General features: G+C 44.8%; 3 protein-coding genes across 4 annotated transcripts in view; all 3 read right to left on the reverse strand.

The window, feature by feature from the left end:
- LOC114869341 (uncharacterized) overlaps positions 1 to 4,291 on the reverse strand; it is a 39,997-nt gene extending 35,706 nt beyond the window's left edge. The window contains exons 1-6 of one of the 2 annotated variants that reach the window (XM_029173514.2): positions 4,132 to 4,291; positions 3,197 to 3,279; positions 2,773 to 3,117; positions 2,621 to 2,698; positions 2,428 to 2,553; positions 202 to 2,348 (exon numbers count right to left, since the gene is read on the reverse strand). In XM_029173514.2, the coding sequence (XP_029029347.1) occupies positions 2,338 to 2,348; positions 2,428 to 2,553; positions 2,621 to 2,698; positions 2,773 to 3,117; positions 3,197 to 3,275 (639 nt within the window). In that variant the 5' untranslated portion in view covers positions 3,276 to 3,279; positions 4,132 to 4,291 and the 3' untranslated portion in view covers positions 202 to 2,337. Of the gene's footprint in view, positions 1 to 201; positions 2,349 to 2,427; positions 2,554 to 2,620; positions 2,699 to 2,772; positions 3,118 to 3,196; positions 3,280 to 4,131 lie in introns of those variants that run through there. The other variant, XM_055514145.1, reaches the window with a different exon arrangement.
- The window catches only part of LOC114867856 (scavenger receptor cysteine-rich type 1 protein M130-like), a 51,046-nt gene extending 28,953 nt beyond the window's left edge, over positions 1 to 22,093 (reverse strand). The window contains 11 exon segments of the mRNA XM_055513310.1: positions 14,112 to 14,417; positions 15,794 to 16,084; positions 16,181 to 16,495; positions 17,218 to 17,475; positions 17,478 to 17,507; positions 17,590 to 17,895; positions 18,498 to 18,782; positions 18,874 to 19,179; positions 20,576 to 20,866; positions 20,947 to 20,979; positions 21,470 to 22,093. Coding sequence (XP_055369285.1) covers positions 14,112 to 14,417; positions 15,794 to 16,084; positions 16,181 to 16,495; positions 17,218 to 17,475; positions 17,478 to 17,507; positions 17,590 to 17,895; positions 18,498 to 18,782; positions 18,874 to 19,179; positions 20,576 to 20,866; positions 20,947 to 20,979; positions 21,470 to 21,509 — 2,461 coding nt within the window. The 5' untranslated portion in view covers positions 21,510 to 22,093.
- Positions 12,358 to 13,730, reverse strand: LOC129605026 (uncharacterized). The gene is made up of 3 exons (XM_055514100.1): positions 12,955 to 13,730; positions 12,667 to 12,749; positions 12,358 to 12,586 (listed from the first exon to the last, which is right to left on the reverse strand). Exons 1-3 carry the CDS (start codon positions 13,454 to 13,456, stop codon positions 12,476 to 12,478), a joined length of 696 nt encoding a protein of 231 aa, XP_055370075.1. The 5' UTR covers positions 13,457 to 13,730; the 3' UTR covers positions 12,358 to 12,475.
- Positions 22,094 to 25,369: the final 3,276 nt, after the last annotated feature.

A 25,369-nucleotide genomic window follows, 5' to 3' on the forward strand; every position in this document is an offset into this window, starting at 1 on the left:
CAGGAGCCTCTATCATCAAGCTATCAGAGAATTAAACACTACTGTATGTCTCCATAACTGTCGTGTGTCGTATACAGTTGTTTCTGTACATCCTTGCTTTACATTTATTTCCATTTACTTTCATTGGATTTATTCTCTTTAAATCCTGCACTGTCTGCATCATTGTGTAATTTCATTTCAGTACATGTTTGTGACAAATAGAACTCTTGAATCTAGACTTGTATTCACTGTGTGTACACATGGTCTCATTATTTACACACTGCACAGTCTGATGGCTGTGGGGAGGACACTTAGTCTCCACAGTGGTGGAGGGGTTGTCTATGATGGACGGTAGTTTGGCCACCGCATCCTGGATGGTGCTCAGTACAGTCAGTCCAGGACAGAAGCGGGGTCTGTCCCTGCCAGCACACGGTGACATAGAGGGCTGCTGAGGCCTAAAATGCCTCTAAAATATTTAGCACACACCAAAGGACAGTTCCCTCAGCAGGTACAGAACGTCTGCAAGTTTTAATGACTCCAGTGATTCTGCAAATGAACAAATCCCATGTTTACAACTTAAAGAAGCTGAAAGATGTGTAAGAATGTGTCAAGTCTATAAAGTGTGAAACTGTCTAATTTCATAATGCAACAAATCAATGAAATGAAATATGTGACTATATACTGAAACTCAGCACCACTTATCATATTCATGATCTTTTGTGTCTGATTTTCTTCCTTAAATTTGCTCATCTAACTCTTCCGCCCCCTTGTGGTAGGTTTGTGTTCCCACTCTTGGAATCAGAATCAGAAAAAGCTTTATTGCCAGGTCCTGTAGGGAGCACAGCTCAATAGACTGACTGCCTGGGAAGAAGCTGTTCTTGTGGCGCGAGGTCCTGGTCCTGATGGACCGGAGCCTCTTGCCAGAGGGGAGGGGCTCAAAGTGTTCATGTCCTGGGTGAGACGGGTCGACTACAGTCCTGGCTGCACGTCTGCGGGTCCTGGAGAGACGGGAGGTGGCAGCCGCTCACCTTCTCTGCAGCTTGGCCTCGTCTCTGGCCGTGGCTGCAGCAAACAGACTGTGATGGAGAAGTTGTCCAGCATCTTCACAGGAAGGTGGAACTGCTCCACTTGAGGTCCTGGCTGATGACGGTGCCCAGAGATCAGAGATGAGGCCTGAGGACTTTCCCTGTGAGCTCAGACATGTTACTGTGCATGGAGTCGAGGTTTTGGCTGAGACAATAAAAGAAAGACTCTGTAAACACTAAATGACACAACTTCAATAACCAAATTTGAATGATGTCATCCAAGTCATTCACATTCACTGTATAATGCAGCTTTGTACACATCTGATCAGAGCAGCATCAAATTAATGTTGCTTGTGCCACACCCTAAGTCAGTTTAGACACAGACAACACTCACAATTTCAAATGTATTGATATACAATGAAGACAGTTTTTAAACACATTCTGTTTTATTTACAGTCACTGAATTCTTGTATTAATTTATAAAAACAACATACAAATCCGATAAGACGGATGCTTTTCACAGAAATTTAAATGGTAACACATGGATTAAATGTTATGTGTCTTTAAATTCTGTAATGAAATGTCACTTGTTGTGAAGTGGCCTCATACAGTAAATCAAGTTGTAAGAGAAGATATAAATAAATTAACATTAAGTCCCATCAAATTAACAGTGTTGAGACTGAGCTTATCTTAAACATTCTGTATGAGTGTGTGAATGGTTGTTCCTTATTCCTGCTGGTTTGCTTTGATTTCACCATATGATGAAATTAACAAGTAGAATCACTTTCAACATCCTTGAGAAAAATAGACGTTCCTCATAGAGAGAACAGTTAAAGTGCACAGATAAATATAATGTCTGAAATAACTTGAACTCGCTCACACGTGTAGAACTGAAGCCTTTTGTTTTGCTGTTGCTGCCTTGAAGCAGATTTGATCTACGGCTCCTAACGTTAATGCTATTTATTATAAAACAGAGTTGAAAGGTTTGTGAAGACACATTAACACAGCTTTTCTGGAGTATTATTCAATGAAACTAATGGACACTGAGCTGCTACTCACTGATCTGAGAGCAGATTGAAGGCACTTTGTATTGAAGGTGGCCCAGCTTAATGTAAATAAGAGGTAGAAACAGGTGGAGAAGGAGTGAGTTTAGCTCTGAACTCATCTGATGCCTCCTCAGGCCACAATGCTTAGATCCCATCATACCCACACAGGGAGCAGGATGACAGATGATGCGTCACCAGTATAAACACACTGCACTGCCTCCTCTTAGCTTCTGCAGCCACAATGTCAGCGTTTGCTTCCAGTTTGCTCACGCTGGTGCTGCTTCAGCTCAATCTGGACCTACGTGGTGAAAGGCAACCACAGTAAGCAGGTATAAAACAGTGATGCAGCTTTGTCCAAACAACGTCAACAACGGTACCTTTGTGTGGAGGATTGTCATGGAGCAACTTCCCAACAGCTGCCACAACCATTAAAAGCAGAGCTCCTATGAGCGTAGCCACAACCATGTAGTCGTAGAGCTGATCTCCTCGTGTGGTCCTGGAACCTGTGAGAGACAGAACATCGGTGTTTCTGTGAGCGATTCTTTGGGCACCTGAACTGATCAGACTCACCTTCAGGCCTCGTCGCTGTATTGGGAGACACGACGCCGTCTCCGTCAGAGATCTGACTCACATTCAGCACAAACGTTTCTAAGGATGGGAGTCAGGTTAACGTGTTGCCATGGTAACAGCCTTGTCCTGCTGCGGGGCTACGGTCAACTTACCTGAGGTGGTAAATTCCCATGTCCTCATGGTCTCATCATAATTGGCAGCCACGTCACACCTGTAGGTTCCAGAGTCTTCAGCTGCAACGTTGGACAGAATGAGTCTGAATCGTCCTCCTCTCAGAGCTTCTTTGTCCAACTGAACCCGTCCTGAAAACTGTTGATGAGACTCTGCTCCCTCAGCACCGCTTGTCATCTGATATAAAACCTTGGGAGGTTCTGACAGTAAACGACACTTGAGGTTGGTGAAGGACAGGTCGGTTTTTGTGTCAAAGTCCCAGCTGATGGTGACGTTGTCGTCCTCTACTGTCTGATAGGTCGGAGACACGACCAGAGGAAACGTCCCTGAAGGAGAGAGGTCGACATGAGGTTAATACAGAGCTAAAAGAGCTGCATGAACTACAGGAGCAGGACTTGTACCCACAGACAGAGGAGATCAGGCTGAGAGGGAGAAGGAGCCACATCATCATCATCATCATCATCATCATCATCATCATCATCATCACCCTGTGAGAAAAGAAAATAAAGTCTCATAAGAAGAGAAAAGTATCTTCATATTGTAGCTGAAGAGACTGATCTGAGTTCTGAAGAATTACCTTTTCACAAATGACAAATTACCTCTCAACCTCTCATGCTGTACATACAAGTGAAACCCTTTTCTATTTAAGTAGATTTTCTGTGAAACTCTGTAGTAATGCATGTAAATCACATAAAATGATAGAAAGACGGTTTCTTAGTAAGTCTGTGACAATCTGCAGAAAAGGAGTGCGTCACACGTCATATGTAAAAACGCGAAGCCACAGAACATTATTTAATGGCTTTAACTGTCTTTTCTTTACACTTTGTTTTATGTTCGTTGATCTAGAAAATATTTACACAATTCGTTTAGGTTTCTTAAACACTACGTGAAAACTAAGTTACCAATGCAGAGTAACACAGACATGAACAGAGAACAATCACAGTGAAAGTTACATGCAGACGTTTACATTTTAAAGGGACCGGATCAGTGCTGGTGTTTGTGTGAAGGTCTCAGCAGCTTCAAACAGAAAAACTACTTTTAGGTAAAAGAAGAAATCTTCAGAATTAACTGCAAAAGTGTCAAAAATCGGGTCAAAATCTACTTTTTTATCTACTTATAACCAATCGATTTGTTATTTTGAGGGATCAAAAAGATTTCAACCATACGAGAAGAATATTTACAGTAGCTTAAAACTTGAGTCAGGATTGAACTTATTTCTACCTGCACAAGATCTATCAACTGCGTCATCGCTTGTTTGTAGACAGTGAAACGAGCACGTTCACGTTCACGAACGTCAACAGAACAGAAGCATCAAGCGAACATTTAACTTTATTACTTACTTGTCCGCAGTCGACTGAGCAACAAGTCGTCTACGTTTACATGACTGTATTTACTAATTACTTTCTGAACGTACTGATCGAAAGTCTGCGAACTATAACAAAGCAGGAAGTGCTTTAAACTGTGCGAGAGCTAAACGCGTGACAGTCACATGACACAACAGCAAATTACCTCAGACCTAAAAGTGAAAGTGAACCTGTAAACTGAACCCAGGCTGTGCACACGGACGGGAAGGTCCTCTCCAGCCTGCATTAAAACAAAGTTAGATATAAGTAAAGTATTTGTAACTATTTTAAAATATTTGTGTGTATTTGTGTGTTTGTGCAGCACATTTGACATGATGTAAACGGTCACTGTGTGAACAGCTCAGAAGAAGGCGATTCTCTATGTGTGGTTCACTGGATCCTCAGCATCCTATTCAGTGTGTGAGCAGTGAAAGGAGATGAGACATGTTCAGTCTGGACTCAGCTGATCTTTGAATGTGGAGAAACAAACAGTTTGGTCAAATAATGCATCAGATCGTTTCTCTCTTCATATGAGGAGCCACATAAGTTCTGGAAAAATTCTGCTCATTTTATGACATTTTTATGCATATCTTAAAATCCTAAATCAGTTGTTAGTACAAACAGCCAGCACAGCTGCTACCAGTCCCACCAGTAGCAGTCCCAGTATCAGTCCCAGTCCATTGAGGAATATGATTTCTTCTTGTGGCTCCGCTGTTTGTGGACTTGTTCTGTAGGTGGTCTCTGACTTTCAGACCGATCAGCGGCTGAAAGAGATGTACAGTAAGAGATTTCCGTCTCTGAGCTCGTCTCTGTCAAACTGGACTCGTCCTGAAAACTGTTGATCCTGAGATTCTGAGGCCTCAACACCTTCATTCAGACGAATGAGATGAATGTGATGAATGTGATGAGCAGCAGGAGGAGGAGTTCATCTTCTTCCTGTTAGAGGAGTCATGAGAAAAGCTACATCTGGCTTCATTCAGTCATTACAACTGATCCTAATACAGCTCAAGACACGACTCTATAACTGATTCAAATAAAGTAGTGGTCCTACTTCTGTCTACGTTGAAACTAGTAGATGAATGTGAGTTTGAAAAGAATAAATGAATGAAATGTTCAGCAGGTATTTCTGATGAATGTTCAGTCTACAGTTCCACTTGTCGGCAGATAAAATCAACAAACCCAGAGGTTTTTTTCCAGCGCTGGTCGAGTTGGCTGCTGCTCACATCTTTGCTCCTGATGTTCATTCAGGGGAGGGATTGAGAAAGTGGACTCTTATAAATACCTGGGTGTGCATCTGACCAATAAACTGGACTGGACTCATAACATGGATGCACTGTACAGGAAGGGTATGTGTGGTCTGCTGGAGCAGCAGCATCACAGTGAGGGACAGGAAGAGACTGGACAGGATCATCAAGAGGTCCAGCTCTGTCCTGGGCTGCACTCTGGACACTGGACTCACCCACCTCCTGCACTCTGGTGCAGGAGGTGGGTGAGACAAGGGTCCTGGCTAAACTGACATCCATCATGGACCAGGACTCTCACCCACTGGAGGACTCACTGTCTGCTCTGGAGAGCAGCTTCGGTAGCAGACTGATCCACCCTCGCTGTGTGAAGGAGAGATATCGTAGATCCTTCCTACCTGCTGCTGTCAGACTGTACAATCAGAACTGTTGACCACATCCCACCACAGTCACTCACCCACTGCATTAGTGGTTATGTAAAGTAGTAATCTCCTCTGTGCAATATTTGTGCAAACTCTGTGCTATGTTGCGCAACTGCATCAACTGCGCAAATCACAAGAGTAACGTCACACTTCATATACATGAATATGAGCCGTCATGTCTGATCATTAAATATAATTAAAGTCATCAGTCAGTGGACTCGCTTGTTGCTGCTTGTGGAGCTTTCAGGATCTGCTGTGCCACGTCACAGGACTGAGACAACTTCCTTGTTCATTAGCCAATCAGAGCGTGTAGGCAAATTAAGGTCACGTTATTTTACTTGTAAATTTAGCCACGATGTGCGTAATTTTAACCCCTTAAATTATAAGTGTAAACATGTTATAGCCCTGTATGAACCAGACACAACCACTAAGTGATGACTTTATTGACAAAAAACATCTGCTCACACAGAAAACTCTACACAGACACATCAACCAACTGATTTTAATAAGATAAGATAAGATAAGAAAAACCTTTAATAGTCCCGCAGTGGGGAAATTACCTCTCACAACAGCAGTACAGATGAGCAAGAATACAGGTACAGAACAGTTTGTGTTGGCACAGTACAAAGCAGTACAGTACAGTTAGAGTGAGTATGAGGTCATTGCAGGGTTATTGCACAGTAATGGGTATAAGATTTGTACCGGTAACAATATACATGATTGTTCACAGATTTACACAAATATTGTGCAGAGCAGGTTGCTATATAAACCACTGATGCAGTGGGTGAGTGACTGTGGTGGGACGTGGTCAACAGTTCTGATTGTACAGTCTGACAGCAGCAGGTAGGAAGGATCTACGATATCTCTCCTTCACACAGCGAGGGTGGATCAGTCTGCTACTGAAGCTGCTCTAATATTCACTAGCTCAAATGTGACGCAAAAATAGATAGAATGAAGCTGAAGAAGGTTACAAAGATTTTAGTTTTAAAACCTGGCTAGCAGAACTAGACACCACAAAGAAACTAAAAAGGGCTGAGAACATGGCCTGGTGCCCCATTTCGGAGAGAAGTAGTTTCAGCGCACATGGGTTTTTCCCTTAGTTGAGATTTATAACAGTACAAGAAACAGTTTCACATATTTGTAAATAATAAAGAATGAAATACATTTCAACTTCAAAATGGGGCATCAGGTCATGTTGTCTGTATTTTTTGGAATGTACCCAATGAAAACATCCATCCATCCATTTTCTTAACCGCTTACTCCCTAGTGCGGGGTCACGGGGTGCTGGAGCCTATCCCAGCTGGCTACGGGCGAGAGGCAGGGTACACCCTGGATGGGTCGCCAGTCCATCGCAGGGCAACACATAGACAGACAACCATTCACTCACACACTCACACCTACGGGCAATGGAGAGAGGCCAATCAACCTAACGCACGTCTTTGGACTGTGGGAGGAAGCCGGAGAACCCGGAGAGAACCCACGCAAACACGGGGAGAACGTGCAAACTCCACACAGAAAGGCACGAGGTCCGCCTCCGGGAATCGAACCCAGAACCTTCTTGCTGTGAGGCGACAGTGCTACCCACCGCACCACCGTGCCGCCCCCAATGAAAACATGAGAGAAACATTTAGTGACACAACCTATGAACCTATGAACAGGGGATGACACACAAGCAACAAGCAGAAGTCCAGGTGGAGTTTAAGCAATCACAGTTAATTAGGAGCTACCGCTGGATGAGCAGGTGTAGTGTCCGGAGCCTGCAGTTCCATAGAGACCTCTGATGGAGAGTAGAGGCCAGTCACAGCACAGTAATCCTCTGCTGACATCCCTTTCATGTTGTTCTGACTGCACCAGGGGCAGCAGTGATGATGATGAAGACGATGATGAAGATGACATTAATTACACCTACTGAGATCATCGACAAATAAACTTTGGTCATCCAACAGTGGGGAAATTTGATTGCTAGAGCAGCCGCAGGAAAACAGCAAGAGTGGAGAGACATGTGCCAAAATAGAACATGAAAACATAAAACATATTTACAGCTCAGTCATGTGGTGTACTTAACTTTGTGCTTGGTAACGACATGTAGCACGTAAAGAAACATGAACAGATCTCCAACTCACATACAGTACAATAAAACAGTTAAAGGAAATGATTTTCAATAGGGGGTTGACCAAAACAATATTGAGTAGTATTTAAGAATGAAGGGGCACTCAGATTTGGGAGATTCGTCAGAGCATTAGCATTTTCATCCACAATTGCAATTTTCTGTTTTCTCTGGACCATCAATGTTAGATGCTGTTGCATATTCTTCCTAATAAAATGTAAAATTTTTATAACACAACTTGCTTTTAAGTATCGCTTTGAAGTGTCCAGGATAAAGTGTCCAAAGAAAAAACTGAGCGTAGATTTGTGTCTGTCAGACCATTACATTGTCTAGTCTAACAGTGGTGGTACCGTTCCTTTCTACACTGGGGGTGGATCAGTCAGCCACTGAAGGTGCTCAGAGTTCCCAAAGTCTGGTGCAGTGGATAAAAGGAATTGTCAATAATGGATGTCAGCTTTGCCAACATCCTCCTGTCTCCCACTTCCTCCACAGAATCCAATGGACAGCCCAAGGCAGAGCTGGCCTTCCTCACCAGCTTTTTGGCCTTTTTCTGTCTGTGCTGCTCCCCATCCTGCACACTCCAAAAGATCTCAGTCTCCTCAGCAGGTGGAGGCGACTTTGGCCCTTCTTATACCGAGCATTTTGTGAATCTGGGGGCTGATCGCCATCTATAGGCCAAAAAGACGTAACACAGCTCCAACGCGCTAAAAACCCGATGATACCGCGCTGTAAATGCAAACAGATTGTGGTACAGTAAAGGCTAACACCTTTAAGTGCTACGACTATATAAATATATAATATATATTGGTGGTGTTGCCACTGTATTTACCATTTTGTATTTAACATTAACATGTACTTTTTGCAGATTGCATAATTGTTTCATTTTCGGCTTGAAAATATAACCACACACTGCTACTCTTTCCTGCTTCCATCCTTTGTCTGTGTCCCCCTGCTTTTCTTCGCTGGCCCGAGTCGCTGAGTCACGTGAGATCTCGAAGCAAAAGGGATGAGGGGGTGTTGGTGTGTGTCTGCTTAGCTCATACAGCGCACCACTTACACACAGGTGTAGATCAATAGGCTCTGATAGCCTTGACGGTCTATCTAATAAAAAGAAGTATCTAATGTCCCCTGAGCAGAGTGGGGTAGAAGGGATTTTAGTAACAGGGAGTCAGACGGACGGAACCTTCTGTTCGGAGCCGTGTCTTTTTTCCCCCATTACCAGACGTTATCCAGTGTGGTAAGATAGTGTTGCCCGCAGCTCAATTTTTTTTTTTTTTTTCTAGCTAATCCAAAATGTGTGTGATGTTGCTGTGTTGGTGGACAGGTTAGGTTTCTGCTTTAGGGTGTGTATGCGGGAGGGTGGGGGGGGGGGGGGGGGGGTAAGGGGTGCAACCAGCTGCTGAAACCAAGCAAATCTGTTAAGTAAACAATCGGAGCAAAAAAAAAATAATAAATAAATAGAATAAATAAATAAGAAGCATGGATGTACCTTAGGCTAACACATTCATAACTAAACAATTTTTGTGCTGTGGTTTACCTTGGAGATTAATACTAATACCAATAATAGTGCTAAGGTATGTGCACATACTAATACAAACATATACATACAATATACATACATATGTGCATTATTATACATATCCCATACTACTTAATAAAGGTCATGACATACAACACCACAAATTCCATATTCACACATTATTCATATTGGTAGTGATAAGTATCAATAATACTTACAGTTGGATTTGGAAAGTGTCCCACTACAAGGTTAGTAAGGCTGTAGCTTAACATTATTCACCCAAAGGGTGAGGCAGACGTTGGTGCATGAACAATGCCACTTGTGGAAGCCAGGGTGATGTGAGGGGCTCGGCCACTACGCCCATCCAGCAAGCAGAGGAAGGAATCCCAGCAGCCAGGGAGCACACACACCTTCAGCTCCAGGAGGGCAGGTGTTGCGACCCAAGCCGCCCACACAGAGCCCCCCAGGCAGAGCTGCAGCAGCCACAGAGACAGCACCCGAGGCCAGAGTGGGCCACCGGGGGTCAACGCTGTCCGCCCCATGAGAACCAGGGGCAAACACTCCCCCCGGCGGGAGGGTCGGCCTGAAAGAGTAGAGCCCGAGGACCCACGGTCCGTAGGGAGCCCGCCAGAAGATGCCCCCGCGCCCAGAGTGGGGCCCGCCCCCAGTCCACCACCCCCGCACGGGCGGAGCGGGGCCTACCCCATCGGCCCGACCTCATCCCCTGGCGCTACAGCGGCCTGCAGCACAAGGCCAGCAATTGGTGGGGTCAGCAGAAAAGAGACCACCCAGGCAGACGATCACCGTACCCCGGGCGAAAAACCGGACCCCCCACACTTCAACCGCACCACACGCATACCAACTCACACAAACACAGACGCATACACCCACCCACATGTGCAACACACATCATCACATCAACACACACACACACCATAGACTCTCTCACAACAAACTAGTCAATCATACGTGAACCAATGCACTCTCAGATACATTCTCCCACCCACACCATTCGCTTGATCACATTCGTGGGGAGGGTAGGTCTCCGGCCTGCCGTCCATGTGGCCCCAGGCAGGGACCGCAGCTCCTCCCGAGCCCCGACCAACCCCCCCACCCGGGGGAGGCAGAGGGCAGTAGAAAAAGACACCCCAGAACCCTGCAACCCAGCTTGGACCTGAGTGTGTGGAACTAAAGTGCACTGAAGGTGGGTGACACCTCCAGGAGCACAACCGCTGGCTGACGGTGTGTCCCCCGGACAGTGCCCCCCCTCGCCCTAAATGTCTTTTTGCAGTTAAAACTGGGTGGTGATCTCTCCATCAGGGCCAGTGGCCAAGGCCACAACTGGCCTCAGCCCCAGGCCCCAGTGAAAGAGCCCACCCCCGGCCCTAAATGTATGTGTATGTAGCTAAGTATGAGGAACTTTGGGAGATACCCAATTCTCCGGCGGGTCCAGCAGACAGAGCCATCAATGGGAAGTCTACTGGCCCCCCCGGAAGGAGCCCCCAGATTCCTGGACAAGTGTGTATGACTAATGCAATTAAAACTGCAGAGCATCCCACTTGGAAGGGACGGAACCACTTCCCAGTAGCCCTGGTCCCTCCATCAGCAGGACGCCCCTTGCAGACCTAAGTGGATGAATGCGGAGAAATGTAGTTGGGAACCAGAGCTCCAGGGTCCGCAGAGCCAGGTTCCCGACTGGCTCTGCTACCTATCCCACCACCCCCCACAACCCCCAGCCAGGAAGGGACAGCCGAGACCCAGGGACCGCAGTACTACTGCCCAGGCGCCACACGCAGCACAGCCAGAGCCATCCTCACCCTTCTTTCACACTTACCCATTCTCTCGCTCAAGTATGCCCATGCTCGCCCCGTGTAGTGTGACACTCAAACCCACACACATACTCTGCGGTTGTGCATTGAGGGCCAGCCTCCGCCAGGGCCCAATGCCCGCAGCTCAATTGACCCCACTCACTACAAATAAGCACGATCAATGGGCCAGGCAACGGATACCCTCAGGGGACGGCTAGGGAAATGGCAAACTGAAAACTGAACAGTGGTGTCACTAACTGAAAACAAACTGAACGACACACAAAAATAATAAAAGAAAAAAATTAAAATTATCCCTTACAGAATATGCTCCCGCATATGACAACAGGCCGTGCAAGGCCGAGTGGACTAACCAAAGAAAAAACCTTAAATAAACCCAAACGTACAGCAGGAAACAGCGATATGCCGCACCAGCAATCCCTGCAACACAACCTGAAATCAACATTTATTCAAACCTTAATAAATTTACCAATTTTAATATTTTACTGTAAAACCACAGTAGTTATAACCACCTGCCCTGTCAATTATCATATGCATGACTGCGTGGCCGCCTCGCAAGCTTCTGCAACATAAAAACAACAAGACTTCAATTTGCTAAAACCATAGCACTGCTAGCACTCAAATCCATCAATCCCTCACCTCGTGCAGCTTTCACTCACACTCCGATTGAAACCAGCGTCCTTTCCTTCGAGAATCACCAGTACGGGGAACACCTGCAAGCTTTTATCCCCTTCCTTCCCAATCAGTCACTCACGTCACTCACCAGGTGACGCCGGCTACATCAGGATGTGGTAGCAATTTATATCGAGCTGTTGTTTAAGGCCGGTTGCGCACCGCCTTGTTGAATTCCTCTGTACTGTTCTTGCAGAGTCTCACGTTCTCTCACAGCACCGCGCCAGCAAACATGATTGTTTTCTGAAAATATCTATTTATTGCTTCTAGTATTATATGTATGTTTTCCAGATTCAAAAAACTTTATTAATCCCAAAAGGAAATTATTTTTGCACACTTTGATTGTGTCAGAGGTACACAAAAGATGGTAGGGAGAAAAAAATAAGAATGCTAACACATCTACACACACTCACATCTACTCTACTTTATGTCCATGTTTCATTTTTCACTGCAGCCCTTTTATTAACAACAACCCACCAAAGGCAGATGAATAAAGAAACCATGAAGTAAAGAAAGCGAACGATTAAAAGGACAACATCAGGATCAAAAGAGTCTCAGATTCCTGAGGGTGTGGCCTGAACTCCTTGGACGTCTACTTCCTCTTCAGCTGCACCAACACCTGGCTCCGTGTCCTCCTGTCTGTTGGACGTCTGCCCCCTGGTCGTCTGGAGAGACATGACAGCACAAATGTGACTTTCTTCATGGCTCCTCTGATCGTTCACATAATTGCAGGTGTGTCCAGTACCTTACAGTAGAAGTAAAGGGTAGCGCTGAGCAGCAGCAAAGTAAAAGGCAGGATGACGACTTTGAGGGGAAACTCTGGTGGATCTGATCAAACATGTTCACAGTCATCATGAGTCAAAAAGCTTCATGAAACTGGATTGACTTGATGCTCCTATATGGTCTGACCTCTTAACCCTGTAGTTTCATGTTACTTCAGGTGTTTACTGTCTGTTCTTCAGTCAATCTAAAGTTGATCTAAAGCTACAGTTAAAATGGTCAGTGACATGGAAGGTTCTTTGCTTCATTTTACCTGAGACAATGACAGGCAGTCGACCGCTCTCAAAGGAGAAGTTTTGGGAAAAAACGTACACCTGATAAACACAGGTGTAGGTTCCTTGGTGGGCGGGCTCTGCAACAGGAAACGGGAAGTGGGTAGAATCATTGACAGCTGGCTGGGTGTAGTTGTGTTCTGCAGTGGAGGAGGAGGAGGTAAAGGTGAGATGGAAGGAGCCTCCTGGGTACTGGGGCTGGATGGAGCAGCTGATTGTGAAGCTGAAACCTCTGAACACCTGAAACCCCTGCTGATGGGACTGGGAAACCCCGTTCATGGAGGAAACAGAGATGATTGGCTGAAGCAGCAGGTCTGTAAACAATGAGATGATGAAAAGTAACTGTGTCAGGTTATACAGTACCACTGGCGGGATGTCACTAAAAGAGATAAGATGTTGCTGCCTTAGGTGAAGGTATCGATGCTGACCTTCACCTGATGTCTGAAGCTTCCAGACCAAAATTGGTCTAGAACAGGCGTGCATAATCCTGGTCCTCGAGAGCTACGGTCCTGTTCCCTGCCCCAGGTAAATATTGATTACCTTGACCAGGTGTGTTTACGCAGTCAGCAGCTTACTGGGACACCTGATCTAGGTAATCAGCCGGGAGAGTTGGAAAAAAAGCGGGACGGTACTGTAGCTCTCGAGGACCACCACCAGGATTGAGCACCCCTGGTCTAGAATCTTTACAATCCAAAGAAATAACAAAACTTTCACTGTAACAGAGGAATAATCCTTCTGAAAAAGACATGATGTCGCTAATGAGATTTACCTGAGCAGGTGAGATTCAGAAAGTAGGTAGAGGAGTGGTATGATCTTAGACACTCCCTTAGGGCAGATCCAGACTCAACACAGTTAGAAAGGATCCCCAACACATTTATGCCTTTTCTCAGTTCTATAGAAATGGCAGAACCACAGTGTAGTTTTCTACAGACAACGGCTGCTTCCCTCAGGGTCCAGTCAAATCCACCCACCAATCTCCATTCTCCTCCATGTTTTACCTCCAGTCTACCTGCACATCGACTGTTTCCTCCCACCAGCCTGACAGGTTCTGAACAGAAAGCAGGGGTATCGGTAAAAGAACAGAATGACCTTCACTAGAACAGAAGTGGAAAGAAAAAAGCTGCAGCTCCTCGTCTACCTGAGCAGGTGAGTCCAACAGCTTTTCCAGGTGAGCAGGTGGTTCTAGCTGAGTCTGAGCTCCTACAGTCCAGCAGAGCAGACTCGTGGCCTCCACACTGGAACTCTTTGGACCCCACTGGAGCCTCCACTTCTCCATAGAGCGCCCCCTGGAGGGCTGAAGGAGCCCCACAGCCAAGCTCCCTACAGACCACCTCTGCATCCTGCTGGTCAAAGTCAGCTTCACACACTGAGGACCACCCCTGGTTGGACCTGACCTCCAGTCTGCCTGAACACAGACCAGTCCCATTCAGCAGCCTGACAGAGTCTGGAGACATGAAAAAAAGAGAGAAAAGAACAGATGGAAGGTCAAAAACTAACCTGAAACCAAATGGGCTCAGAAGCAATATCAGTATATCATCCACAGAAAAACCATCTTTACTCTCGCCGCTCTGCGCCCCTGGAATTAAGTCGCGACCACGTTAACTTTTTCCGTGAGCATTTCTGTATTACATCAAACTATTCGGTGGTGCTGATGGACAAGAAAACCAATAGCGAGCTCGAGTTGTTTATATGTAGAACTAGATCAAACGTATGAATGAGAAGCTGCTCCGCTTCTGCACAACATTGAAGCGACCTTGACTTTGTCACAAACACAATCCAAAAGACGAGTTAAAGTGTGATCCGACAACACAGTAACAACAGACACACGATAACAGCTGCTGGCACCAACATAGAAAAGTATTTGTGAATCTTTTTGATAATTGATGAATATTAAACTCAATGAAGGATCCGAAGACAAAAAGCAGGGGTTTGACATTTGATCCTTTATTGAGAGCAGAGTGTAGCAATTCAGGAGCAGACTCACTCAGTCTGCACTTTCTTTTAGCTACTTACGTAACTATAACACGAGCAGCGTTCAAACTTGTAAACAACAACACATTACAACAAAACGTTGACATACATTAACTGATGACACAGTCATCAGTTAATGTGGTTGCGACTTAATAAGGAACACCAGCTCAAAAAGTTGTAGAAAGATAATAAAACAAAGTGCAAGACTAATGAAGTTTGTGCCCTTAGTCGCATGAAACAAAAACACAAATAAGGTGGAAAGAAACGTTAAAAAAACTCAAAGAAAAGGAAACTAACGGATAGAGCTGCATTCTTGCGTAAAAGTGTTAGTTCCCATGATGCATTGTGCTGGAGCAGCTCCTTGCTTTGATGCACTATGAGATTTTATCCTTCTGACTGTTATGTTCACTTTGTGAGCTAAATCTCTTTTCAGTTTTGAGATTAACTTCTTGGAGACTTTAAATCTTGGTTGACTGTTTTTATTTTGAAAATCTGAGCCTTAACACGATAAGCTATCACATCCTCCTCTGCTTTCAGGACACAGCTGGAACCAGCACCAATGTCTCAGTTGTCTGGGTCTTTATTCCGCTGATTGGCAGACAGATTTATTCTTTCTCTTTTATTCTGAAATCTTCTCCTATGGCACTGTATCCTCTCTCCACTTCCCGACTTTCTCTGGTCTAGTCACTGAGCGACTGAATTAAATACTGTAACGTCAGTGGACATAAATCAGTAAAGTCTATTATGTGTTTAAATCTGATCTCCTTTTGCTACTGAGTGCATCCAGATTACATCAGATCTTACTGATTCCCAGAACATTTGTAAAATCGAGTTGTTGTTTAGTTTCACCTGAGCAGATGAGATCCTGGATGAATGACGAGGATGTGTATGCTCCTAAACATTCCCTGAGAGCAGATCCAGACTGAACACATTCTGACCAGATCCACCACACAGGTCTGTCTGAGAACTCCTCTCTCCATCCTATAGAAACAGCAGATCCACAGTCCAGCTCTCTACAGACAACAGCTGCATCATTCACCCTCCAGTCAGTTCCATCCACTGGTCTCCAGTCTCCAAGTTTTATCTCCAGTCTACCTGCACACCGGCTGCCTCCTCCCACCAACCTGATCCCATCAGATTCTGGAAGGAAAGCAGAGACTCTACAGTAAAACAAGAACAACAAAAAAAACTTCAATAGATAAATAAACCAGATCCAAGCTGCAGCTCCTCGTCTACCTGAGCAGGTGAGTCCAACAGCTTTTCCAGGTGAGCATGTGGTTCTAGCTGAGTCTGAGCTCCTACAGTCCAGCAGAGCAGACTCGTGGCCTCCACACTGGAACTCTTTGGACCCCACTGGAGCCTCCACTTCTCCATAGAGCGCCCCCTGGAGGGCTGAAGGAGCCCCACAGCCAAGCTCCCTACAGACCACCTCTGCATCCTGCTGGTCAAAGTCAGCTTCACACACTGAGGACCACCCCTGGTTGGACTGGTTGGACCTGACCTCCAGTCTGCCTGAACACAGGCTGGTCCCATTCAGCAGCCTGACAGAGTCTGGAGACATGAAACAAAGAGAGAAAAGACAGCAGACGCTCAGTATGTAGTGAAACCAACTGGACTGAACTGAACCAATATCATTTCATCATCTACAGCAAAACCACACACTTTAACATTTTAACACTGGAACAACTGGTGATATGTTCACATTTCTGGGTTGGAGTCTGTGGTCATGAGCCATCAGAGGATCATAGCACATAAACAACCTGCAGTTGTGTGAAAACACACTGAACTGATTCTGATTATGAATAAGCAAAGAACAATACATAAAAAAGAATGAAAAACTCCTCTGTCTCCAGTCTGGAGTGGGATCTTCCCCTAAAAGCTGGGGAAGGAGGTCTGAGGGGTTTTGGTTAGACTAGCTGCCTCTGCAGAATGCAGTACTGTGTGTGCAACAGTTCACGTGCCAGACAGCGGAACACCTCTGGTGGTGTCAGTTACGGGAGAATAAGGAACATGTTTTTAAGAAGTAGAGGTAACAGATAAGCAGAAATGTGTGTTTTTGATTGGTATGGAAAATGGTAACAGGAGTCTAAAATGCATGTATGCAGCGACTGGATATATTTGGTGTCTTTAGACTGATAAAGGTGAGGGCAGAGAAAACCACATCATTGTTTGTCTCATCTTTTTCCAAACTGTTTTACAGTTTACAACTAATCTGATTTCTGGTACCAGTCAAATCTGTAACAATGTAACTGTAACTGTAACTGATTGCGTACCTGAGCAGGTAAATCCCAGGTTAGAGGAAGGTAAAGTGAAGGCTGATACACACTCCCTTAGAACAGATCCAGACTGAACACATTCAGGGATCATCCACCACACAGGTCTGTTTCTGGACTCTTCTCTTCGTCCTATAGAAACTGCAGAGCCACAGTCCAGCTCTCTACAGGCAACAGTTGCTTCTTTTAGGGTCCATTCAGATGCAGTCACTGGTCTCCAGTCTCCTCCATGTCTCAGCTCCAGTCTACCTGCACAGCGTCTCCTCTCACCAACCTGAACTCATCAGGTTCTGAACAAAAAGCAGAGAGAAACAACAGAATTACCTTCTAGAACAGAAATGAATCAGATCCAAGCTGCAGCTCCTCATCTACCTGAGCAGGTGAGTCCAACAGCTTTTCCAGGTGAGCAGGTGGTTGTAGCTGAGTCTGAGCTCCTACAGTCCAGCAGAACAGACTCGTGGCCTCCACACTGGAACTCTTTGGACCCCACTGGAGCCTCCACGTCTCCATAGAGCGCCCCCTGGAGGGCTGAAGGAGCCCCACAGCCAAGCTCCCTACAGACCACCTCTGCATCCTGCTGGTCAAAGTCAGCTTCACACACTGAGGACCACCCCTGGTTGGACCTGACCTCCAGTCTGCCTGAACACAGGCTGGTCCCATTCACCAGCCTGACAGAGTCTGGAGACATGAAACAAAGAGAGAAAAGAACAGACGGAAGGTCAAAAACTAACCTGAAACCAAATAGGCTCAGCAGCAATATCAGTATATCATCCACAGGAAAACCCCCAAGAATGGTTCTGACTGTCACAGCATGTGTTTTTGGTTGTGTAGTTTTTTCATAGCTCTGATCAGAAGGGACACATTGGACCAGGTGGTGTTTAGTGTCCACAGTGATGTCAAATGTTGTGTACAGTATGTGTTTGATGGCAGCAATAGTTCATTACTGATGAAAAGAAGATACTGTCTTTAAAACTAGCCTGAGTCACTGTGGCAAATGGGGCAGAACAGCACTAAACTGTGCCTAAGCCGAACCATTCTGCCTGCAGTAGATGCTACTGGCTAAAAAGCTTTAAGACTTAGAGGCAGCAGTGGTGATGAAAATGAGACTGCTTTCATGCAACAGGCTACATGCTACAACCACAGGCCTCAAGGGGAAACACCACACTCTGACCTGATCCAAGATCAGATCCCTAAAATAATATCTCTACAATGTTTCTGTCTTGAAAGCAAATGTCTGACTGTGTTTCTATGTGACCTGATGATGTCACTGATGATCCTACCTGAGCAGGTGAGGGTTAGGGTGGGGAATGGTTGAGGTGATTTTACGCACTCCCTCGCAGCAGATCCAGACCGTACACAGTCTGCCATGATCTGCCACACAGGTCTTTCTGAGGCCCTTCTTCTGTGTCCTATAGAAACAGCAGACCCACAGTCCAGGTCTCTACAGACAACAGCTGCTTCCCTCAGGGTCCAGCCTAATTCTCCCAGTGGTCTCCAGTCTCCTTCATGTTTCACCTCCAGAGTACCTGCACAGCGACTGCCTCCTTCCACCAACCTGACTGGTTCTGTGCAGAAAGCAGAGTCATCATTAAAACAAAAAAGAAGGAACCTGTAGAGCAGAAATAAAGCAATTACGAGCTGCAGCTCCTCGTCTACCTGAGCAGGTGAGTCCAACAGCTTTTCCAGGTGAGCAGGTGGTTCTAGCTGAGTCTGAGCTCCTACAGTCCAGCAGAGCAGACTCGTGGCCTCCACACTGGAACTCTTTGGACCACACTGGAGCCTCCACTTCTCCATAGAGCGCCCCCTGGAGGGCTGAAGGAGCCCCACAGCCAAGCTCCCTACAGACCACCTCTGCATCCTGCTGGTCAAAGTCAGCTTCACACACTGAGGACCACCCCTGGTTGGACCTGACCTCCAGTCTGCCTGAACACAGGCTGGTCCCATTCAGCAGCCTGACAGAGTCTGGAGACATGAAACAAAGAGAGAAAAGAACAGACGGAAGGTCAAAAACTAACCTGAAACCAAATAGGCTCAGAAGCAATATCAGTATATCATCCACAGGAAAACCCCCAAGAATGGTTCTGACTATCACAGCATGTGTTTTTGGTGTAGTTTGTAGTTGTGTAGTTTTTTCATAGCTCTGATCAGAAGGGACACATTGGACCAGGTGGTGTTTAGTGTCCACAGTGATGTCTGAACATTTCTTGACTCTGGACAAAATGTCCATCAGAGCAACTGCAAAACACTGTTTTGGCAGTGACACTGTAACTATTACTTTCCTGTGAAGTAAAAAAAAAACAAATAGTTTTAGTGCTAACATAACATTCAGCAGCCTGACAGAGTCTAAAGACATTAGACAAAAAGAATAGACAGCAGATGTTCAGTAAAGAGATGTACTGAATCCAAATGGACGTAGAATCAATTCATCATCTGCAGCAGCACTTTAACAGCACATTTACATTTAATTTGTCTGATGATGCTAAAGGTTCACTAAAAGCAGCATCGGCAGGTTAATGTACAAGGATGGTTCTGATTATCACAGCATGTAGTTCTGGTTGTGTGAGTTTTCTGTAGCTCTGGTCAGAACGGTAAATATCAACAAAATACGTCAACAAAATCTGTAATTAAAACCAAATAATAATTTTAAATGTACAGTATCTACTTCTTTGTGGTCTTACAGTATTGTTAGCTAAATATTTGTTTTAATGGTAAAACTTTTTTTTACATAATTACAGTAAAAACTACTACTACATACTATGTTTAATTAACAGTAATAAAGTGTAGTTATTAAGGTGTTGTAATGTTTTGCCTGTAAAAATGATGAAATAAATGTTGCTGTTTAACAGTTCTTTGCTGTCATTTACACTGACAATTTTACTACTACTAAGATTTACACTTTAAAACCGTTTACTACACATTTAATTAAACCTTATTGTTAAATGTTGATTTCAAAATACAAAAAAATACATGATTACTGTTTATACTGTTATTATTTGTCATTGACCTTATGCTTTTGTAAGGTTAGAGTAGTGTAATTTGTCAGGTGAACTAACCTGAACCATTCTGCCTGCAGTAGATGCTACTGGCTAAACAGCTTTAGCACCTAGAGACGGCTGTGATGCTGAAAGTGAGACTTCTTACATCTAACAGGCTGTAAACAATAATCTCATATTGTAAGACCAAAGGTGCACTTTGTCTCTGCCTGCTGCACAAACACAGGTCTGATGGGAAAAACCACACTCTGACCTGATCCAGGATCAGATTCCTGAAATAATATCTCTACAAATGTTTCAGTCCTAAAATCAAATGTCTGAATGTGTGTTTCTTTGTCACCTGATGATGTCACTGATGATCTTACCTGAGCAGGTGAGGTTCAGGGTGTGGTGAGCATAATCTGATTCTACGCACCCTCTCAGTGCAGATTTCGACCGTACACAGTCTGTCTTGATCCCCCATCCAGGTCTGCCTGAGGAATCGTATCTCTTTTGTATAGAAACAGCAGAACCACAGTCCAGCTCTCTACAGACAAGAGCTGCTTCTTTCAGGGTGAAGTGATATCCTTCCACTGGTCTCCAGTCTCCTTCATGTCTCAGCTCCAGTCTACCTGCACAGCGACTGTCTCCTTCCACCAACCTGAACTCATCAGGTTCTGAACAGAAAGCAGAGATTCATCATTAAAATATGAAAGTGAACTGTGATCGTCTGCATTTGTGATTCTTTCTTTATCACCTGTTGACGTGTGATTTCCTTCAGCCTGAGCTCCTGAGGAGGGAATCACAGAATAAACCTCAGTGTAGAGCAGCGACCTGATTGGAACCAACTCATTTTAATGTGTGTCGCACATGATAAGTTTTCAAACACTGACGTACTAGAGGACACACAAAGCAGAGTGGACCTGAGAGACACGGAATCTAAATATTTAAAGACACATTCTCCCAAAGAACAGTCTCAGCTGCTCCACGTTAAACACACTCTGACCCAGCCAGGCCTATCCCTGCACACGTCACCAGTCTATCGCAGGGCACAGAGGCAGAGCATCGTGATTCAGAGTGACCAATGAACCTAATGTCAGTCTGTGTGTGTCTGTGGGATGAGCCCATGCGAAACCCAGGAATCGAACCTTATGTTAGCTTTCACAAACATGAAAACGGTCAACAAGTACAAATAAAACGGGTTTAACTGAAAATCTGCTGGGTCAAAGCCTGAATGTGTCTTTACTTCATTCATGGTTGGAGCAGAGCAGTAACTGTACCTGAGCTCCACAGCAGCAGCAGCAGCAGCAGGTGGTCCATGTCCAGCTCAGTCTCAGCCTGTCGGACCCTCGTGTCTTCAGAGTAGATCTGGACCAGAACCAGGTAAAGCTTCACTCCAACACGTCTGAGTCTTTCTGAGGCTCAACTCTAGTGAAGCAGTTCTATAGTTGACACATACTCTGGTACCACTAAAAGTACTGCATGAACAGACTCCTACCAGCAGGTCAAGGACAGTACTTCTGTCAACACTATCCTCATAAAAGCTCAGACAGCAGAAACTAAAGCAGCAGGTCTGAGGTCCTGGATCTGAGTGTGTATCTGACAGTGGATCTGATAAGAAGCTGCTGTCAGACTCTGGTGCTGATGTTTATCACTGTGGCTTCTCTCTGGTTCCTCCCTCAGTCACGATGCTCAGATCAGTGGCGACTCAAAACCACAAGTACGACTGAACAGTTGTGTCTCCACAGGTACAGTACGTGACGGACGGCGACCTGTCCAGGTGAACCCGCCCCTGATCAGTGACAGCTTGGTGGTTCCAGGTTTAACTAGAGATGTCCAAGTCGAGACCTCCCACTCGACTCAGCGTCGCTCTTTTGAAGCGGAAGTGTCGTCAAGCAGAATCTTCAGCGCGTCCCTAATCACGTGACCAATGAGAGCGAGAGGCGTCGATACGTCGTGACTGCCGAGCGGCTTATGTGCAGTTTGAACGGACGGTTGTTTTAATATGTCAGAGCTTTATAAACGTGGCAACGGACCGATGATCTATAAGATGATAGACGATCTTTAAGATCGACATGTTTCACATTACGGATATCTGTAATGTATTTATGACAAGTTCAAAATGTAATTAAAGACTAGAACTACATTTTGACAAGTCGCAATTTCAATATGATATCTTTATTAGTCAGACGTCAGTGCAAACGGCTCTTCTCCAAAGCTGGAGAGGTGGTGAGAAGCTGATTAAAGTCATGTTCTGTGGAAAATAAAAAAAAAGTATTTGATTTAACTAAATGACAAACATGTCTCCTCAATGTAGTAAAAAACAGAGTTGCAGTAGAACCAAATACAGCTCTAATAACATCTGACTGTCAAAAATATTCACCACATCAAGGCTACTGATATATTATTATCCACAGAGAAACACAATTACGCACCTTTGATTAAATAACTTTTATTTGACAATAAAACATGGACTGTGATCCTGAACAACCACGTATCAGCGAGGGTTTGATCGTCCATCTGCTCTGATGCAGTTCTCACGCACAACCAGCAGACGTCGCTGTTCTGAATGTGTCAAATGGTGTCGAGCAATGTGTCGATTTCAGCCCAACTGTGTCATAGTTGCTCAGTGATTCATGAGGCTTTGATTTCGACATCTCTAGCTATAACCCTGACCCGTCTTAGCCAGGTTCAGCCCACATGTGATTAATATCTAGTTATCAGCTAGACACAGTGAAAAGCGAGTGGAAAAACGATTTCACCAGAACGGAGGCAGGAAAACAACTATGAGGTTTATTCAGAGAACAAGCTGTTCATAAAGATCTGTTAACAAGAAACCACTTAAACACGACCATCGTTAAGTCAAAGCAAAGTTCAGGTCACGGGCAGTAGCAACATTTAAAGTAAAGAAGTGAACCCTAAACCACAGTGTTACTACCTACAAAAAAATAAACCTGAAATATTCTGCTCTGTGTAAAAATATGTCAAGTCTGAAACAAGGCCATGCTGCAAAAATGATTTTTGCTTTTCTGCTGTTTTGTCAAAGGTGGATGTTTTTAGTTGCTTCAACTAAGAACAGGAAGTTCTTAGTTGGTTCATTAGTGCCAGCTTCACTTTATCACGTCCCACGACAGCCTGAGTGACGTCACAGTTACAGATGAGCTCTTGTCAGCACATCAGTAGCTGCAGGACAGTGTTAATCAGAGATAACTGTCTTGAACACTGGAGCTGCAGCTTAATTCAAACGTCTTAGCAATGTTTGACAAGTTGTCAGAAAAAAAACATGTTGGTGATCAGCACAAACTGGCAGAAACCAACAGAATGTTGTCTTGTCCCTGTCCCTGAATCCTTGGATGTAACTGTTGGAAAAATGTTGCATTTAATCATTGAAACATTGTTGGAATTTATTTTCCTGATCTGCTCAAGCCTCATTAACTGTGCTGTGGCCTTGCAGTTTCCTCCATTCTGCTCTGCAAGAAAGAATACCGGTGTGTAGCATCATTATCTAATGAGCCCAATGCTTTGTGCAAAAAATATTACGTACGAATAACGTACTGTGTGACTATGCACCTCCCAGAATGAAATACATATTATGAGCTGAATCCAACCTTCCCTCAGTTTCACGCAGCTCCACATACGTTTGCTGTTGCTTGAACTTGACCTGGATCAGCATTTGAACTGTGAAACGCAGGCCGTTCCCCAGTGTAAATGAGCATTTAACACTTAACCACACAGAAACGCCTCAAACAGCCTCATGTTATTTATCTTCATGTCATTTCTGTCTTTGTGGTCGTGCTGCTCTGTATCACGCTGTAGATGTTGATTCCTTCTTCCTCTGTTTCTGCCAGATATGATCAGAAAAGCTCAGCGGAAGCAATAATCCAGCGATCACAGAGCAGCAGCAGCAGAGAGGCCTTGAGTTTGAGACAAGCCTCAGTGGTGACAGACACGTGTTTAAAGGTGCTGTACGTCAGTTTATAGCTTGGACCGAGTCCTTTACAAAGACACTGACACTGTGTCTCAGACGCCCAGAGCAATAAGTTCTGTCAGTGTTAAAATACCTTCATCCCTGACTCAAAGTCACTGCATCCATGTTGTGGTTTTCCTCTGTTTTGATGTTTCATGTTTTGCTCCTTTCTGTCAGAGCTGGAGGCAAAAACCGTTAAAGGCTTTGATAAGAAGGAGCCAAGCTTCGATCTACTGAGCCACAAACTACTACTGTGACCTCCTGAGCCACATGCAGCAGGAGGCGCTCTGCCTCAAACCTACGTCAGCGTCAGCAAGGCCAAGGTGCTGGGAGACCACTGGACAGCGTGTGACAAAGGAAGCAGTGATGGATCATGTGGTCAACAACATGCTGCTCTGCCCAGCACAACCTGACTGCTCCTCCACAGCCAATCAGAGACATGGAGGTGGAGCTGGGGTCACTGAACTCCCAGCAGCAGTGATCCACCAGCTTTGAGCTGAGCATTTAGTAACATCTGTGGCAACGCTCACATCTGCTTCAAAGGTGGAGATCGAGATGAATACTGTGAACATTCTGTTGCCAAAGTGTAACGGACCCTGTGCTTATTTCTACATGAATATTAAAGTTATTCAAATGTTTTGGCTGGTTGTTTCACACTTAATGACCAATATTACCTTTAAAAGACAAGTTTAACTTAAGAGAACGTATCCAGGTATAGTTCTGTCTCACACTTTAAATACAACATCAGTATGATCTAAAGAATGGTGTTTGATGGTTGATCCTGATATATTCATCACTGCTGCCAAGACCTTTAAAGCTGTCAGTTCACAGTAAAATTACATCTATATATCATATATCTACATATGATCTAAATGCTCTTATCAGCAGCTGCCACCTCAAATGTGTCTCTCATAAGATGTGTGAGTACGAGGCCCAGACCTGCTTTTGCTTCCTGTTGTCTTCGCACCTATACTTTTATCAGTCTGGGGTGAGGAGCAGGATGACTTTTTGTTGAACCATGTTCTTAAGATACACCAGCGAGGTTCCGGTTTTCTCCCAATGAAGTAGAGCTTGAGTTTGTTGTGTTTGTGTTTGCTGTGTCAGTCAGAGCTAATCGTTTTCCTGTTTGACAGTGAGTTCATCACAGGCTGCTGTTTGTTTTCTCTTCTGAGCAAGTTTGAATCATGTATAACACTGTTTCTGTTCTCAAAGC

This window comes from Betta splendens, chromosome 2, assembly GCF_900634795.4.
Source record: "Betta splendens chromosome 2, fBetSpl5.4, whole genome shotgun sequence".
In the NCBI taxonomy this organism is placed as follows: Eukaryota; Metazoa; Chordata; class Actinopteri; order Anabantiformes; family Osphronemidae; genus Betta; species Betta splendens.